The sequence below is a fragment of the Talpa occidentalis genome, unplaced genomic scaffold (genome assembly GCF_014898055.3).
Source record: "Talpa occidentalis isolate TD23 unplaced genomic scaffold, MPIMG_talOcc4v2.1 talOcc4.3, whole genome shotgun sequence".
Classification (NCBI taxonomy): Eukaryota; Metazoa; Chordata; class Mammalia; order Eulipotyphla; family Talpidae; genus Talpa; species Talpa occidentalis.
In genome coordinates, this window is record NW_023603184.1 from 98,113,401 (window position 1) to 98,133,274 (window position 19,874).

The 19,874-nt window shown below is 39.5% G+C and overlaps 2 protein-coding genes across 2 annotated transcripts; both read right to left on the reverse strand.

The window, feature by feature from the left end:
• Positions 1 to 9,312: 9,312 nt before the first annotated feature.
• LOC119255142 (polypeptide N-acetylgalactosaminyltransferase 3-like) lies at positions 9,313 to 19,367 on the reverse strand. The gene is made up of 5 exons (XM_037522107.1): positions 19,170 to 19,367; positions 16,796 to 16,927; positions 16,496 to 16,597; positions 10,424 to 10,576; positions 9,313 to 9,558 (listed from the first exon to the last, which is right to left on the reverse strand). The coding sequence occupies exons 1-5, from the start codon at positions 19,365 to 19,367 to the stop codon at positions 9,436 to 9,438; spliced, it is 708 nt and encodes a 235-aa protein (XP_037378004.1). The 3' UTR covers positions 9,313 to 9,435.
• On the reverse strand, positions 14,703 to 15,135 carry LOC119254144 (mitochondrial import inner membrane translocase subunit TIM14-like). The gene has a single exon (XM_037521276.2). The coding sequence runs from the start codon at positions 15,099 to 15,101 to the stop codon at positions 14,703 to 14,705; it is 399 nt and encodes a 132-aa protein (XP_037377173.1). The 5' UTR covers positions 15,102 to 15,135.
• Positions 19,368 to 19,874: the final 507 nt, after the last annotated feature.

Sequence of the window (19,874 nt, forward strand, 5' to 3'; positions counted from 1 at the left end):
ACTGCAGCATGGTGTAGGGTAAGGTAAAAAGTATCAGGCTTTTCTGCCCTCACACCATTAGGATAGATGATGAATACTGCAGTCCTGAATGCACCTGCCTGATGGCGGACACCTGGAGTAGGCTGTGGGCATGCGTAAGTGGGTACATCTGGCCTGAGAGATTGGGCTTATATGGGCAGCATCACGGGGACGCTAGAGGAACAGCAGAGCGAAAGAGAAGCAGAGGCCACAAGAGAAGGCCGGAGAGCCAGAAAGAGTGAAGACTTGCTGGGGGCTGGAGGCCTGCCGACTCACCGGCCCCTGGTACCCCTGCCTGCCATGTACCTGTAAATCCCAATAGAGCCTGCAAAATCCACCGAAGGCTCTAGGACGCCTCCCTTACCCGTCTGCTCGGATCATAGTGATCCTGCATTGTCCCTTCCTGCCCATATACAATTGGCATAAATTGGTAGAATGATTTGAAGCCGACCTCAGGAGGACTGAGGAGTAGCAGACTGAGCCTGTGACAACGCTGGAGGTGTCATGGAGGCACAGGAGGTGGGCAAGGTCTGGAGGTGCGGGACGAGACTTCGCCCGGAGGAGGAAACAGCCTGGGAGGACCAGTCAATGACCCCTGAGGCAGCAGAATCATTGGGGAAGGAAGGACCATGATTTGGAGCGCGCCCAGAGCTGACAAAAGGAAACAATGGACTTGGACCAATGGACCTGGACTGACAATCCCGCCAGAAAGCAGAGGCACTTTGGTAAGTTAATGTTATGTTTTTGGGACCCTGGTATCATTTGTAAACCCCAGGAGATAAAAATCAAGGCATGGCTTGTGAGCCTTGGTAGAAGAAACCACGACTGGCTGAGGGAGGAAGCCCTCGCCAAGTTCTCTGCAGCCAGGCCGAGAAAAGCCAACTTAGAAAGGCAAAACCTGGTGCTGAGATTGGGAAGCCCTGAGTGGCCCGTTAAGCACTAAGTAAGCTAAAGAGCCAGTGAGTCTCTTAAAATCACCTGTGGGTGATGCCCTGCTCACAGTTGAGTGAGAGTGAGGAGTTGAGGAACCCGTCCTTGGGGGACAGATGGGGAACGTGGCTGGTGGTGGAGTCCACAGCCGAAGAGGGGACCCAAGAGAGGCCACATGTGGATCTTGTGTCCACGGATCCCCGACCCATGTGCTTGTGCAAGGGGTGGCTGCCGCATTGGTGGCTGTGAAAGCGAGTGTTGGAGTGACCACAGACAGAACCCTGAGGAGTGGGCGATTACCCCAAAGAGTACAGAATCGCCAGTCTAAGATTGAGTGCATCCTGGGGGTGGATGCTGTGTGTGGCTTGTGGCTGAGGCCATAGCAGGATAAGGCCAAGAAGCCTGACGGCTCCTGGCATGTGAAGGCAGATGCCTGAGTGGTTCCCCTCCCTTGTATGAGCAGTGCCTTCGGCAGCAGAAGTGGTGGATCATCTGCTGGTGCCAATAATCTTGTCTTTTTTTTTTCTTTTTTAAAGATTTATTTATTTATATAAGCACTGAGTACAGTCAGAAGCACGGAGAGTGAGAGAATTCACCAGAGCCAGAGCGGAGAACAGAACAGGCAGACTGATGAAATATACTGCTGAGGGGAGCAGCAAGTGTGGCAGGAGAGGTCTGCGTGTCATGTGGGTCTGCTGCAGAGGCTGCAGGCAGCTTTGCAGCCCAGTGCTCAACCGCTGCGCCACCAGGGGAGGCCAGTAATCTTGTCTTTTGCCACTAGGTTGGTGCCCTGCCTGGACTTATTTGTGTTCTATTGTATTTTGTTATATTGTGATGTATACTATTTACTTTTATGAATACTATTTACTTTATTTTTAAAAAAAATAGACTCATTAGGCCAATTTTTAAAAAAGATTTATTATATACATACAAGAACTGGGTACAGACCAGAGTGGTGGGGGGTGAGAGGATTCACCAGAGACAGAGCAGGAACAGAATAGGCAAATCGACTGAAATACACTGCTGAGGGGAGCAGCGGGTGAGTCAGGAGAGCTCTGCCACGCCATGTGGGTTAGCTCCCTGCCTGAGAATTGAACTCATTCTGCAGTGGCTGCTGTGAGCTTCATAGTTTGTGTCTTAACCCCTTGCGCCACCAGGGAGGCCCCATTAGGCCAATTTTTAAGCAATGCTCTAAACTTCATAAATATGTCCTCATCCTCTAGAAGGTGCAGGCAAAAATTTTCCTCTTATGACAATAGGGCAGGAGAGCTCTCTATCTTTTCACATCTTCTCTGGGAGGAACTTGTTATTGCCTTTCCAAATATGGAGGCTTTTGCTAGAGTGAGGGTAAAAAACTAGAGGAACTTTAGGTGTGGGGGGAGGAGAAAAACCAAAGAAAGGGAACAAGAACATTAAAAAAAGGCAGCAGGAAGCAAGAGAGGATGCTGAAATCATACTTCCTGAACACCGACTCATCAAGCCTATGGTAAATTTTTTTCTCCTGTTGCAAAGTCAATTTGAATGCGAAGGGGCCGGTACACTTCCATTGTTGAGAGAAACAGATCTGAAAGTCAGTGACAAGCAGACAAAGATGGGTGAGAAACATGATGTGCACCAGGCTGCACATGTTTTGGCTAACTACAGGAAGATGTCAGCACAGTCGAAGGAGGATTGCTAGATTTGAAAAGAAAGGCCAGAAATATAAATGCCATCAAAATGTTGACTCTTCTCAAACCAAAAATTTTGGTTTCATATTCAAAGTCATGCCCATTTACAAGAAAAGCACATTTATTTGGATTTTGTGGTTTGAGGAAGAACTACCAGAAAGGAGGTGGAAGCCACAGTGGAGCATTCCTGGACAACCGACCGCAGGCCTGGGAGAGCACCATGCAGCTCGCTTCTGCTCTGTAATAGTCAAAATAGCAACAGGACCACAAATAATTCAAAGCCTGAAATATTTTCCTCCCTCTACTTCAAACTCCCCTGCTTTTATCAAAATGTTCCAAGCAATCCTGCTTCCACAAAGGCTTTCCTAACTGAAACAGCGGCAATTTCCTTGATTTTATTTTGTAAAACACACAATTCCCACGGCTCCCTTACAACTCCATTAAATGCACCTGCTCTCTGGTTGGCCCATAACGCAAGTCCTTTTATGCTGCATTTGCTCGGTGCTATGCAGCCTTCACATCCGGTAGGTTCTTGTGAAGTATTGTAAGTTCCACATCTAATTCATAAAGCATTTTCTTAACAAAGCCTCTTACACAAATAATTATTTATCGTTAATGTTTTGTGACAAATTATTGACAACGGGGCCATTTGAGAAAATATGTTAAGGAAAGCAAACATCTTTGTAAAGCCTTTGCCCACTTTTGCTACCACCTGTTCCTTTTTTATCATCCTTACTCTATTTCACCTAACTTCTTGTTGTTATTGTTGTTGTTGTGAATGTAACATCATTTATAATGATGTGATGTAGGAGAACAGGTTCACGCCTCTTCAGATGTAATTATGAAGTGATTTATTTATAGAGAAGACTGCATAGAGTATAACTCTTCAAGAATAATAAACACCTTATACACACCTTAAGTAGTAGAATATACCTTAGGCAGTTCTTGTGTGCCCCCTCCCAATCACATTCCTGACCCTCCATATTATGAGGTAACTACAGTCCCAACTTTTGTGTTAATCAGACTTGTGTTAATTTAAAATTTTGCTAATTTTTAGTATTCCAATTTTTTGACTATTGGTTATAACATAGGTTTCAGGTGTACAGTCTTATAAGTCAACATCTTTATATACTACATTGTGTTCACAGTCAAAGTCAGTTTCCATGCACCACCATACAATTAACCCCCTTTATCAGATTTACCCATCCTCCCCTAGCCGTTTTCTTTCCTGTAATCACTGTTTTAGAGTCTATGATTTATCTTTGCTAAAGTAACATTTAGTTTTCAAAAACTCAGCAGCTATCACAAATCTGTGTAAGAAAAAAAACCATTCATTATTGTCACGGATAGAGGAAATTTCCTAGAAGATAGTAAGCTGACAGAGGCTATTCACCATAGTATGACTTCAGTTGCCCTGGGAGTTGACATAAAGCATTAATAGGGAGGCAGAGGGAACTAGACCCGGGAGTAGGACTGCCATGTGTAGGGTTGCTAGGTATGAGTGGGAGCTGGAGTCTGGTAGCAATGGAATCAGGAGACTGCATTCTCTGCTTCTAAGTGCACCATGGCCCACTTCCTGCCCTCAAAACCAGATGAAAGATTACCCTCTTTTACCATATGCAGAGAATAAACATCAGATTACTGATGGGAAACTGAAGGGCGGGCAACCCGGCTAGCTCTAACTTTTCTTAGACACATTCCTGTATTCCAGTAAAACTTTCCAGACACCCACACAACCACTGTGGGCAGGGTCATCCCTATAATTCCCTATGCACTTGGTGTTAACCTCTATCCCCAACTCTAATCCCAACTTCAAACGTCTGTTCATTGTCTCACTTCCTCATTCAACTGGAAGCCCCTGAGGGAATAGATGGCATCCTGCTCATTTTAATAACCTCTCCTGATGATTGCTTAACTTATGTGTACAATCATCATTGAATTTAAATACCAAGATTTAAAAAGCATAAGGCAGAAAATGTAGTCTTGCTCACCCTGAGTTCATGAGGAATTTTGGGTATCTCTTCTTGTCTTCTAGTGAGTCACATCTCCTGCAGATATTTCAGTTACTTGTCATTTGTACAGGAAAGGAGACCTTTCAACAGTGATGTGCATGAGCTAACAGTGTTACAAAAAATATTCTTCACCTTTTTTTGTGCCAGAAACCAAATGAATGCATCATAGTAAATAAAAATAGTCATCTCCTTCTACCTTTTAGAATGCATCTAGACTTTTTCAAATTTTTATAATTAGGAGGTGAAGAGCAAGTGGACAAAGTATTCAAAATGCTCTTACATTTTGTTTTTGTTGCTTTTTTGTTGGTGGTTTGGATCAGAGTAGAAACTGGGTGACAAATGGTCAGATTTCAAATGTACTTTGCAACTAAGTTTGACAGGATTTGCTGCTGGCAAGGACATGGGGATGTAGACAGAATTCAAGTCAGATCCAGTATTTTCAAACTGACAGAATGCTAGTGCCTTTAATGTATTAATAATCTAAGTCTAGCTTTCTTTGATGATAAACACCATTGCTTTTTAATCGAAGCTATAAAGTTAATACAAGATATCAAGACTATCAGACCATCCAGAATTAACCAAGTTACATTGCCTTATGTATCCTCCCAGACATAATGCTTTTCCACAATAGTGGGTTACTAGTCAAAAGTAGGTTAAGCATAGAAGTATATAAGAAAAATTACAACTCATGAAATAAGCACTAACACAAGACATTATTTTTTTAATTATTATTTTTTAAAGATTATTTATGCATACAAGATCTGGGGTACAGACCAGAGGTGTAGGGGGATGAGAGCATTCACCAGAGACAGAGTGGGGAACAGAACAGGCAGATGTACTGAAATATACTGCTGAGGGGAGCAGCAGGCAAGTTAGGAGAGGTCTGCTGCGCCATGTGGGTAGCTCCCTGGCCAGGGATCAAACTCGCGCTGCAGTGGCTGCAGATAGCTTTAAAGGTTGCGTCAACCCCTTGCACCACCAGGGAGGCCCAACACAAGATATTCTTATCTGTTATTTATCTATTCTTAACTATTATCTCCAAAGTAAACAGATTTAAGATGCTTTAAGGAATCTTATAAAAATAGATTATGAAGGCCTACCTGTTGGCCTACGGGTTAAGTCTCAGCACTGTCACCAGTAGGGCCTAAGTTCAACCCCCTGCCAGGTAGCTAGCCCATATATGGTGCAGCAGACCTCTCCTGTCTCACCTACTGCTCCCCCCTCAGCAGTGTATTTCAGTCAGTCTGCCTGTTCTGCTCCCCACTGTCTCTGGTGAATCCTCTTACCTACCCCCCTCATGTCTGGCCTATACCCCAGTTCTATGCAAAAATAAATATTTAAAAAAATAGATTATGAAAGGAAAATGTAAAATATTCTCAGCATATGCAAGTTACTTGACCTTTTTTCTAGTTTTCCCAAAGCATTCAATCAAACTCACTCAGAAATGCTAGTTCCCCACCTTTTTGCACTTACATTTTGGTAGTTTACATAGTATTTAATTGAATTGTCTAAAAACAGTAAGGCAGGGGCCTCCCTGGTGGTGCAAAGGGTTAAGTGTCAGCACTATGAAGCTATCCACAGACACTGCAGCATGAGCTGGATCCCTGGCCAGGGAGCTGACCCACATGGCTGACCCAACAGACCTCTCCTGTCTCGCCCACTCCTCCCCTCAGCAGTGCATTTCAGTTGATCTGCTTGTTCTGCTCCCTACTCTGTCTCTGGTGAATCCTCTCACCCCCCCACATCTCTGGCCTGCACCCCAGCTCTTACATGCATAAATAAATAAATCTTTAAAATAAAAAACAAAAACAGTAAGGCAAATCCTCTGGTGATAAAGGGACTTAACAGTTCATCATCATCATTGTAGTAACAGGCAATTTCAGTAGGCTGCTTATTTTTAACTGTTGTAAATTGAGTGGTCCCTGTTTTCAGTGAGTCCACCCACCATTTTGACACTAGCACGTTTGACAGTGAGTTTTCCCTCTAGAGTTCTTGTCACTTAGTGCTTTGGAATGAAGGCAACGTGGCAGATCTTCTGTAACAACTAGATCCCTTGTCACTGTAGCTTCAACTTGAACAAGAGTTCCACATTTTCCCACTTGAATGCATTCAAAATCACTCAGGGTGATAGCAGTCAGGCTCTAAAAATAACTTTCTGCTAGCATTGTTGCAAAACTCAGACTTTTAAAAGACACAACCCACCCCAAAAGGCAAATCCCAAATTAAATGACCAATATGACACTTGAGCAACAGCCTGAGGTCCCAAATCAGATAAAAAGGACAGCCCTTTTGAATACATTTAATTTAATCACAATAATAGATTTTGGATGGATCTTGACAAGGCAACATGTGACTAATACAAGGAGGTCACTCAGATTTGTTTGTTTTAGATATGTTTTATGTCAAGTTCATTTATAAAATATGCTTGAGGATTTTAGAATTGTTTAAGATATAACAAGTTCTAACAGGAATATTTGCTCCTGGATATTCACTCTAGAGTAACAAATTGAAAAACTGAAATTGTGGGCCTCCCTGGTGGTACAAGGGGTTAAGATGCACCCTATGAAGCTCAAGGCAGCCACTGCAGCACGTGTTTGGTCTCTGGCCAGGTCTGCTGTCTACATGGTGCAGCAGACCTCTCCTGCTTCGTCTACTGCTCCCCTCAGCAGTGCGTTTCAGTCTGTTCCCTACTTTGTCCCTGGTGAATACTCTCACCCCCATAACTCTGGCCTGTACCCCAGTTCTTGTATGTATAAATAAATAAATCTTTGGAAAAAAACCTGAATTTGTACATGTAAGTGAGCATTGGTATACATTTCACAATACATATTAGTATTAGCTATAATAATACATGTCTTCACATATTAAATAATGTAAAGAGTGAATTGTAATCTGCATCATAAAATATAATATCAGGCCATCATTAACTATGCTTTCTCCAAAGCATTTGTCTGTCTTTCTGCTCAAAGACACTTTATTATTTTTTTTTAATAGAGGAATGTTTTATTTATTTATTTGTTTGTTTGTTTGTTTGTTTGTTTTGTTTTTACATGCACTGGGTACAGTTAGAAGCGCGGGAGGGTGAGAGAATTCACCAGAGCCAGAGCGGGGAGCAGAGCAGGCAGAAGGACCAAAGTACACTGCTGAGGGGAGCAGCGAGCGGCAGAAGAGGTCTGCACGCCATGTGGGACCCTCCTCTAGTGGCCGGGGAGCAGCCGGGGATCGAACCAGCGCCGCAGAGGCGCGGGCAGCTTCGCAACCCAGCACTCAACCGCTGTGCCACGGGGAGGTCAAAGGCACTTTAAATGTCACTCTTAGTACCTTAACTGCTGGCACAAAGTAAGACACACAATATATGCTGGCTGAATTGAAATAAAAGTTGGCATAGACATTTTTAAATGCAGGTTTTAAAAGCAAGTTCAATGTTACAAACAATTAGATGATGTCCCCCCAACACATTCTTTTAAACAATTGAAATTCTGCCATGTTTAAAATATGAAGCTAATATCATTAAATAAGGATATAAGAGATCTATATATAAAATGATTAAAAGGAAACAAAAACTATTAAATCTAAGGAAGACTACATTTAAAAAATTAGTTTATGAGATGGTTGAGGAAAGTTATCAGAAATTAGTATAAAATTTTCTAAATATATAACACAGAATCTTCTCCATTTCCAATTTTTTATGATATAATTACTATCAAATATTTGAGGGTTTTTTTAAAGAAGTATCCAGTGGCTCTACAATTGGTGCTTAGAAATTCAGTATACAATATTCATGCTGCCTTCACCCACTATTAATTATATATTTTATACAAAAGAGAAAAAACTAAGCCAAATAATTACAATAGTGATAAGATTTTTATTGTGGTATCCACATAGATAGAAATGGGGTTTTCTGATGAGAAAAAAAATCATTACAAAACAATCTATAATTGAATCAGTAACAAAATGTAGCTTTAAATAAGTCAAGTATTCTACATCTGAAATTCAATTTTATAAACATTCAAGATTAGTGAACTTTGATATGAAAAAAAGACTAGCATAAAGGAAAGACACCTTTTCAACAGATAGTAATTGATAGGTTTTTTTTTTAATTGCTTTGGGAATACACAATATAGTTATTTAGGGAAGGTAATTTAAGGAAGACAAGTGCTTCAATTCAAGTGGGCTTCAGATTAAAAAACATCTAAAAATTTGCCAAGATATTGAAAATATTGAAGTGGTTAAAAATATTCTTATTCATTTTATTTCATGTTTAAGAAAACATTTAACAGATAAGTAAACAAAAGGCAAAAAATGTTTACCTGCATTTTTATATAATAAATTCTAGAGCTATAAAAAATTCCTGGTTTGTACACAAAGACCAATGTTTGACTTTCATTGATCTATTTCAATGTAGTTAAAAAAATACAGTATCAAATATTTTTCCCTCCCCTCACAAAACTAGAAATATTTTCAATTGTATGTGAATATAGCTATGCATATCTCAAGTGTACAAAACACACACACTTCACTTTACTTGGAAAGTTATTTTCATCATATTGTAAACATCTCTTTCCCTACATCTGGACATTTCAAAATAGTCTTTGGTATTACTAGTCATTGTGCTTTGAAACGGAACCTTAAAGGATTTCTATAGTAGTGCTATGTAGGCATTTAAAGATATAAATAAGAAAAATGCACTTGGAATAAGTTACAATTAGCTGCTTTTGCATAATTTCAAAAACTACAGTGTATATGCCTAGTCACAGTTTTATGAGAAAGAATATCTCCTCTTTCAACTCCTTAATTTTAAGGAACACTTAATCATTTTGGCTAAAAACCCATTTTTGAAGTGGATCTGATGGATTGCATGACACTAAACTTGGATGCTCTCCATTTGCTGAAAGGCACATTTTAAGGAATGGATTGTATAGAAGTTTGTCCTAGAATAAAAGAAAACAAAACAGACATTAAGTTTCAAGACTCACAATTAACTCAAACACAAAAAAAACTTCGTGGTCTCAGTGAAGCTAAAGAGAGACTTGCATACTATAGAGACACAATTTTTAACCTTTAATCTTTCAAAGATCAATTATATGTCATTAAATCTTATGGGTTTTTGGTGTAAACAGCACCAGTTATACCTATACTGTTCAATTTGTAGATAGTGTTACATAAATGAATGAGGTATGTAGAATGAGGTCTGAATCTTTCAGACAAGATCTGGTTCTTTCAGACTAGAAATCTTCAACTCATACACCCGTAAGTGACAAACTCTTAAAAAATCATAAATCATAAAAGTAAGGCTTATGGTATTATAAAAAACATTTTTAGGTAAGAAATGCTATGTTCAAACTAATCCTTAAAACATATGTTTAAAAACAGAAAGGACCTTTCGTGTATTTTCTTACTCTAAGTTTCAAGAAAAATTACTAAAACAGCAGAAGAATTAGTCACTTAACGTGAGAAAAAAATGATTTTTTCTTTCTGACAGGAAAAAATATATATGTGGCTGTGACAAGAAGCATTACAAGAAACTTCTAAAAAGACAAATATGGGCAACTGTTATTAATAATTCATAGATGTGATGATCTGCATAAACCCATGCTTTAAGCAACTTTATAATGATTTTGCTCTTAAGAGTATTTAATTCATAATGTATTCTTTTTTATCACTTGGGAGACATACAAAGTTAAAAAAAAAAGAGAAATTCTAACATTACTATATTGTTTCATACATTTTCCGCAGTAAGGATTTAGAGCTAATCAAAATAATTACATAAAGGCATGAATTAACTATACTAGGTACCTTCTGGATCTCCCATATCTGTTCTCCAGTGGCAACTGTCTTGTGACCTTTGTAGGAACATGTCTTCAGCTGAACGGGACCCTGAACAGCATGAAGACATAGTTCCTTCTGGATGTTATGCCGAATTTCACGTTGAACAGAATATTCAAAGTACTACAAAAGGAAGAATGTGATTACTGACAGAAGCACCGCCTATGCTTGGTTGTAATATAATCGTACAATTCTTTTATTTTTTATTTTTATTTCTTACATATTTATTGATAAATTATTTGTTTTCTGACAAATCAATCTTTATATTTTTTAAATTGAGACAACATTGGCTGACAGCGGTACAATTCTTTTTAAAAGCAGCAACTCGAGCCTCCCTGGTGGCACAGGAGTTAAAGTCACAGCGCTATCCAGCTATTGCCAGCCACTGCAGCCTGAGTTCAGGGAGCTGCCAGGGAGCTGACCCACATGGTGCAGCAGACCTCTCCTATCTCGCAAGCTACTTTTCCTCGGCAGTGTATTTCAGTCCATCTGCCTGTTCTGCTCCCCACTCTGTCTCTGGTGAATCCTCTCACACACACACCACCCCTGCCCCCGCACCTCTGGCCTGTACCCCAGCTCTTGTATGCATAAATAAAAATAAATTTAAAAAAAAAGCAGCAACTTGGGCCTCCCTGGTGGCACAAGGTGTTAAGATGCAACCTATGAAGCAATCCGCAGCCACTGCAGCACGAGTTCGATCCCCAGCCAGGGAGCAACCCACATGGCGCAGCAGACCTCTCCTAACTTGCCCACTGCTCCCCTCAGCAGTGTACTTCAGTCAATCTGCCTGTTCTGTTCCCCACTCTGTCTCTGGTGGATCCTCCCACCCCCCCACACCTCTGGCCTGTACCCCAGTTCTTGTATGCATAAATAAATCTTAAAAAAAAAAAAAGCAGCAACTTACTGAATGATATGTCAGGCCTATTTCAACAAAATGATATATTTTAAAAATAGGTACCAGAATCATAAACTGAATTTGTACCATAGAAATACCTCTCCAGCTATTCACCAACAGGCAGGTAGTTAATTAAGAATGTATTGTCTTTCTCCCCATATCAGAAATTGTAAGTTATCAGGTAGATGGAGACTATGACATCTACTCCAGTATTGGAAACTTCTAGTAAGCACCTTAATTCCCTCTTCCTCTCTACAAGTATTCTTTCTCTCTTATTCATCTCATAGTTTCTTTAAACCAGGAACATTTAAATGGGGTACTCTTCATGCCTCAGTCTGTTCACCTATAAAATGGGTAATTTAGTGTCTCCTACCCCATAGGGTTATGACTACAAATGGGTTGATATGAGTAAAATACTTAGAACAATAACTGACATTGGAAGCATTCAATATATTTTGGCCATTGTTGCTATTATTGACACTACTTCCTCCTCCTGCATCCATTTTTTTTAGTCCTTTAGTACTACTGGATTTTCCTCTCAAATGCTACCATCCCACTCACCCTGACTTTTGTGTTCTCAGAACTCCTCATGCTCAGGCCTCAGAATCTCTACTGTAACAACTCCAGTAACCTCCAGTTTCTGTTTTTATAATCCAATCCATTCTGCTGACAGACTTTCATAACACTGATTTGATTCCTCTACCTCCCCTGCCTAAGTGAGTCATGATTTTTGCTAAGATGAAGTCCACCCTCCTAATTGGTGCATGAAATCTTCCATATTCAATTTCACATTAACCATTGCCTCAATTATTTACTTTCCTCCTTTCATACAATTCTACCAAGGTAGAACAAGCATATTCATTACTCTAAGACTTTGAGTCACTGTGCTCTGTTGAGAATATCCTGATCCTTCTCTGCCTTTTCTAGCATCCTGCTGGAATTGTGTATGTAGCTAGCTGTCTTCCCCACAGACCACAATTGGGTAAAGTATCTAGTAATAACATCCATTACAAATAAAATACTTCACGGTGTTGATGTTTCAAAGATATTTAGTGAGTCCTTGTTAATATGCTAGGCAGGAACTGTTCTAAGCCTTTATGAGTATAAAAGTAGGCACGTCACAAACAATTCAATTAACAGAATCATGTATTATGACCTCTGGTTTTAGTCTCACCCTTCATTATTTCCTTCAACAAATAAAATACCTGCCATTTTTATAACTGACAGTCCTTCAGAGGGAGACACTGGAAGAAAACGGGTTTAGATCGTGAAAACTTCTCTCAAGCTATACATCTCTAAGAAAAGTGAACCTTTGAATATGGTAAGAAAGGGTATCTAGAATTTTACTTCATCTCCATTTTTAAAAAATGATTAAAAGGGAAGTTATAAAGTACAGAAAATAGTTGAAGGTACTTAGTTGACTAAGAAGAATATTAGTTAGCTGAGAACATTGGAGATATATAATTTAGAACTAGGACAAATGCCCTCGAAGAGAAAGTAAAAGAAGCAAAGCAGTTAAGAGTTATAAAGTGATAGTGCCTTAAAATACACTGTACCAGTAGTTCCTTAGTCAATTTAGTCACATCATCAAAATACTTTTTTTTACATGGCATATACAAATCCTGTGACAATGGAGTTTCATGTTATAAGAGTTTCATTATGTAGTCAAAATAATAGAAAGAAGCATGGGAAAAAGATCAAGTTATATGATATATCAGAAATATTGAGCACTCAAGGAAATAATTTTGCAAACTAGTTTAAATTCAATGCTTGACTGAAATAAAATTTAAAGGAAATAAACCAAAATAAAACCAAGAGCTGTGTGCTGGAAGAGAGAAGGCAGTTATCTTCTGAAAACACGATTCTTCTCAAAACCCTCTAATGGCTTCTGTCATTCTCAAAATTCAGTGCAAGTTCATTAATGAAGCCTGAAAAGCCTTCCATGGCCAGGTTTGTGCTCATTCCCTATCCCTTTTTTCTTGGACCACTCTGTTCCAGTCACACTGGCTCTCTGCTTGCTCCAAGGTCCTGCCCCTGGGGCTCTAGCTTTGCCACTCCTCTGCCTGGATGCTTTCCTCTTGGCACATGGTCCTCCTGCCAACTCCTTCAAGCCTCTACTCTAACAGCACCTACTCAGAGAGGTCCTTTTGAACTCCGAAAAATAACTACCTCCCACAGACACATTATCCCCTATCCTGCTTAATTTATATTCATACCCTAAATTACATATGTATATTTTCCTTTCCTTCTACAAGAAAAGATCTACCAGGATCAAAAACTTTGTCTTTTTCAATGCTGTAACAGCATAAGTTACACTGCACAAATACTTGAAAAAATATTTGAATCATTTCTCCACAAAATTTCTGAAAGCAGCTATGTAGGGTAAGGTAAAAGTATCAGGCTTTTCTGCCCTCTCGCCATTAGGATAGATGACGGAACCCTGCGGTCCTGAATGCATGCCTGATGGCGGGCACCTGGAGTAGGGTGTGGGCATAGGGAGATGGGATTCACCTGGGCTAAGACTGGGCTTATAAGGGTGGTGTCAGGGGGACGCCTGCAGAAGCAGAGAAGCAGAATAGAAGCCGAATAGAAGCTGAGGGAAGGAGGGCCTCCCCGGTGGTGCAGCAGTTGAGCACTGGGTTGCGAAGCTGCCCGCAGCCTCCGCAGCGCTGGTTCGATCCCGGCTGCTCCCCGGCCACCAGGCGCACAGACCTCGCCTGTGGCCCGCTGCTCCCCTCAGCAGTGTACTTCGGCCCTTCTTTCGCGCGCGCGTGTGCGCGTGTGCGCGTGTGTGTGTGTGTGTGTGTGGATGCGCGTGTGTGTGGATGCGCGTGTGTGTGTGTGTGTGTGTGTGTGTGGATGCGCGTGTGTGTGTGTGGATGCGTGTGTGCCCGTTCCTGCCCTTACAAGCTATAGTCTATTTATGACGGAGGAAAAACAGAACAAAATAATGTATAAAATATAGCAACTTGTACAATAATGTTAGAGGGAATCTGAGAGAAATGTATTAATATTTTCCTTTAATGATGAGTTTTATGAGTGAGGTAATGTTTCCCTACCACTGTCTAGTGTTATTTCTTTTTTTTTTTGCCTTCAAGTAGGTACAAAATTTAATGAGTAGTGAACAGTATTGTTATTCAAATCGCATTTGTTTATCAATAACTGAATATTAATCTCCAAATTTTATGATTTACAAATAGTCTGATTTATATTTGCATCAGCTACTTACAATGATCTAAAGCCCTCATGTAGGGCTCAATTTAAACAAAAAAAATCTTATCCAAAGGCTTTTAGTTTATGCTAAATAATTTTTAAGATTTATAGTTTTGAAGCATTTTATTAAAAAGTTGGCATTTATACATAAACTGCTAAGAACTTAAAATTCATCATAACATTTACTTCATTTTTTTTGGCTTGACCTTCTAGTAAATCTTTAGCTTCATTGATTTTGGCTGCTATATAAGGAGATCCTCCCTTGTCTGAGTGATTTAAAAGCATAATTTGTCGATGAGCATCTCTTATTTTTCCTTTATTGTCAGTAGGGCTTACACCTAATATTAATGCTGCTTCCCGTTTTGTCATTTTTGGTTCAAATCCACCTCTGTAATAGCCACCACTGAAAGCAGATTTTGGTAGGCTTTGAAAAACTTGTTTTACTTGAGGCTCCATATGCTTCATGGCTTGCAAAACATAACGGCCTACAAATCCTGCAGCAGCAATGGTCAGTCCAGCTGCTACCATTGTACTGGCCATGGCTCCGGCTCAGCTCTCCTGCCTCCACTGAGCGCGCGGCTCATCCCAGACCAGAGGCCGTGGCCACCAGCCCCACGTCCCCACCAGAAACCCGTGCGGCAACCGCTGGCCGGCTCAAGCCCCCGGGTACAGGTGCTCCGGGAAGTATGGCAGCCTGTCTAGTGTTATTTCTAAAAGAATGGAAATATATAATTTTCTTAATATATAAAGAGAAAGGAAAAAATTTAATTATGCATATATATGCAAACATGTGCATGCATATATGTATGTATACATATTCATAGCTACACAGTTATATAGTATGTAGCTATAGTGTAGGGTAAGGAAAAAGTATCAAGCTTTTCAGCCCTCCCGCCATTAGGATAGATGAGGGAACCCTGTGGTCCTGAATGCATGGCTGATGGTGGGCACCTGAAGTGGGTACACCTGGGCTGAGAGACTGAGTTTATAGGGGCGGCGTCGTGGGGACGCCAGCAGAAGCGAAGAACAAACAGAAGCAGAGAGAGAAGAAGCAGGAAATCAGAGAGAATGCAAGAGAAGGCCAGAGAGCCCAGAAAAAGTGAAGGCTTGCCGGCTGGCAAGCCTCCCAGCCCCCCGGCCCCCTTACCTGCCGTGTACCTGGTAAATCCCAATAAAAGCCTGCAAAAGCCACTGAGGACTCTGACTCCTCCTTTACCGGTCTGTTGGATCAGAAAACCTGCACTGTGGTATTCCTGACCCTACATATAGTTATATGTGTATGTATGTGTATGTGTGGGATACATGTGTGTCCACCCAATTTAAAAATTATACCTTATAACTTAACCATAGAGAAATGTATCCTTTCAGCTTCTATTTAGTAGGCTAAATAGTGACATTTGATATGGAGTCAATTTGTAAAAGAGTGGTAAAATGTAGAGATGCGATTGATCAAGGAGAATCAAGGACAGCACATAGCTTTTAAGAACATACTGAAATAATACTATTGGCCCACAATAGCAAAAATAATGTATGATGCTTTTTTGGTATTGACACTTAATGCAATTGCTACTGAATCCTGTTAAATATAGCCTTTCTTATAATGTTTTAAAACTGTCATGCCAATAGTCATGCAACTTCAAAGATCTTCATAGAAGATCCTATTTTTTTCAATTCCAAATGTCATTCTTCTACTGTTTTTTTTTTTTTTTTCATTTGCTTCTACTTAATAGGTAAGCAACTTCAAATTGTTTTTAGAATCAGAGTAAAAAATCAGAGTTACAACTTTGATATTAATTGCCAACCAATCTGAACACATTCCACACACCAGTTTACCGGAATTAAAAAACTGTTTTAGGACTTTTCTAAAATATGCAACAACTTATGTGTGTTTGTAAGTGCTAATGAGAAGTCAGGATTTTTAATGCTCTGCTCACCTGGTTTCCTCCGAGTCCGTGACATGTGTATAAAATTAACGGCCTGCCTCCTTGATTATTTTCTCCAACATCCAGACATAGAGGTTGACCAATGCTTTTAATCTAAAGGAAAATTTTCAAGTTATAAGAAAAAAACTTTTAATCTACGTGGTTCATATATTTTTTATTTCAGGAAGCAGTATTAATAATAATGTAAACTCTCAAAAGCAATAAACCAGAAAGTATTTCAACAATTTTTCATGAACCACATAAATGTTGGTGGCAAGTATACCAAGTAAAAAGGAGCAGGAAAATACTCACATATCCAGATATAACAGGATTAAGGTCTGGCACATACACTTCTGGATAAATATTGTTCAGATACCATGTAAAATTTTTACATTGAAGGCGGTGTTTTATTTCAAATCTTTTTGAGAGATCACCAAATGATTTCTGGAGAAGGATGAGAAGTAAGGGGAATGCTTAATCAAAAAAGCACTTATAAAGTACTTCAAATGCTATTTGTATTTATTATAGCATTAAAAAAAATTCAGGACCAAAGTGCAAGATGCAATTTAACTGCATTACCACCCTTTCAGGCAAAAAGTATGCCTGCCTGTTCATTTCTGGCTTCAAAGCAAACCAAGTACCACTGGAGTGCTGACATAGGGCTATTTCACTCTTCCTTTCTACACAAGACTCCCCCATAGAAGAAAGAAATGATAATGAGAGCATCCAAAATTGACCCCAATTTTATACCTCAAAGAGATCTGTAAAGCAAGGTGTGAGAAATCAGGTACAGAGAAACAGTGCCAACACATCATGCAATTTCTCTCTCTTCTCTACTCAAAACCACAAAATTACAACATAGTTGGGAATAATTTTTTTCGTTTAGTATACTTACTTAATTTAAATATGTATTTTATTTTACTTAAGTAAAATAAATATACTTAAAGTGTACTTACCCCAAAGAGTATCCTAACAATAACAATGTATTAGTAGAAAAGGGCAATTTTTGATTCAATGCATTCAATTTTCCTTTATTTAAGGAACTAATTTTAAAAGGCACTATTAACCTTAAAATATACTTGATCTAAAGGCAACACTTCAAAGAAATATATGCTATGTGATACCAAAGTATATGGAAGGTAAATACTCAAGCTTATCATTTCAACTAAGGAAAATATTTTCTTATGCCAACTTTAATGCCTTGAACCCAGGTGTTTAGCAAAAGTATGAAACTTTAGAGGACTTTTGGCCAGCTTATGCATTTTACCACATAGATCTATTTTCCCTGTGGTAAAAAACAGGGGTTTACTGGCTCACTCACCCTTTTACCCTCTGAGGGTGAAAAAAAGTATAAGCTGTATTTAGTGCCACTTTCCTGCTTCTCCAAGTACCTTGGATAGTACACGATATGCCCAATTTGTCTTGGTGGCCAGGGGTAAAATAAGAGTGATCTAACTTAGTATTTCTCTGCCTTTGTATCTTACTGACAAGTTTTAGTGAGACAGCAGAGATCAAAGAAAAGGTGGTGGAAAGAGGTAACCAGATCTTCGTTTATGACAGTCCAAATGTTGATGCCGGGGCCTCCCTGGTGGCGCAAGGGGTTAAGACGCAACCTATGAAGCTATCCACAGCCTCTGCAGCACGAGTTCTATCCCTGGCCAAGGAGCTACTCACATGGCGCAGCAGACCTCTCCTGTCTTGCCCACTGCTCCCCTCAGCAGTGTATTTCAGTCAACCTGCCTGTTCTGTTCCCCACTCTTTCTGGTGAATCCTCTCACCGCCCCACCCCCCCACATACCTCTAGCCTGTACCAAAGTTCATAAATCTTTTAAAAAAATGTTGATGCCCTTTAATGCCATTATACACCTCCTTGAGACTCAGCAATATTTCTTACAAAGCATTGGGTGCCATTCACTGAACAGGTTGCAAAGTTCAGTGAGTAGTACTGATTCCTATGAGTAGTAGAACCAGAACTCAAGGGGGAAAAGAAGGGCCTTGATATCTTGGTTCATTCTTCTGCCACATTCTGACATTGCTTTTCTCTCCAGCTCAAAAAGCCAATTAGTACTTTGATTTAGGTGTTATTACATCACCTAAAACCAAAAGTTCCACTTAATCTTATTTTTCTTGAGTACCATATTGAATCAAGGCAGTAACAAAAACTAGGTATCTTTCATATTAAAAAAGATACAGAATGCCTAAATTTTTAAAAAGATGTTTACTGAATTTTTCCTAAGAAAAGAATAAGCTGACATTATTAAGTTATCTATTTTAAAAGTAAAAAAAAAAAAGCTTCAAATATAGTTTTTTTAAATTTACGCATACAAGAACTGGGGTGTAGGCCAGAGGTGGGGGGGTGGGCAGGGTGTGAGAGGATTCACCAGAGACAGAGGATGGAGCAGAATAGGCAGATCCACTTATATACACTGCTGAGGGGAGCAGTGGGTGAGACAGGAGGGATCTGCTGTGCCATGTGGGTAGCTCCCTGCCCAGGGATCAAACTGGGGATCAAACTCAGGCCATAGTGGCTGACAACAGCTTGTTAGTGCTCAGACTTAACACCCTAGGCTACCAAAGAGGCCCTAATATAACTTCTTTCAATGCTTTGTACTTTGGTTAACTCAAATAAGTAAAAAGATATGCGAAATTAGTGTTGACTTTTATTAATCACCTAGCTTTAACTTACTTGTTTAACAATTTTTGCTGCATCTGTGTTTCTCCTATAAAATATTTTCTTATAGTCATCCATCCAGACTTCTGCAAGGCGAACTTGGTTTCGAGCAATCACCTGAGTGCCTTTTGGAAAGGTATGAGGGCTTTTGCTGCGAAAAACATGTCCAACAACAGAGCAAGGCATAATCTCCAACTGCCACCACATTGCCATACCTGATAATTAATGATATTTGTTTAAATTTACAGTATTTTAGGAAAATCAAAGTGCTCTTTTTAAGTTCACCTTTAAGATAACAATAAAAAATAAACACAGAAAAGATTTATTACAACTTCACAATGAGTTTCTGTCACCTGCCAATTCAACTTAAATTCTTAAATATAGAATGGTTTTACTAATTGGTACAACCATTAAGGACAACAAAAGCGTATTTTCAGAAAGCAATTTAACAAAATAGTGATTCCAGATCTTTCAGAAAAAGGAATTCAAAAATTTATTTTCTTTTGCAAACAAGTGTGTAAGCTCTCTAATATGCATCAAAGAACAAAGGTTCTTTTGCCTTCCACTTCCACCTTACACAACTTGAATGGTCACTTCACTTGAACAACAGGGTGTCTTGTCCATAGACTGAATTAACAGTGTTACACTCTATTTACCCCATGCAAATTCAATTTTTAACCAATAAAACAATTCCAAATAGTCACTATTACCAATCTATTA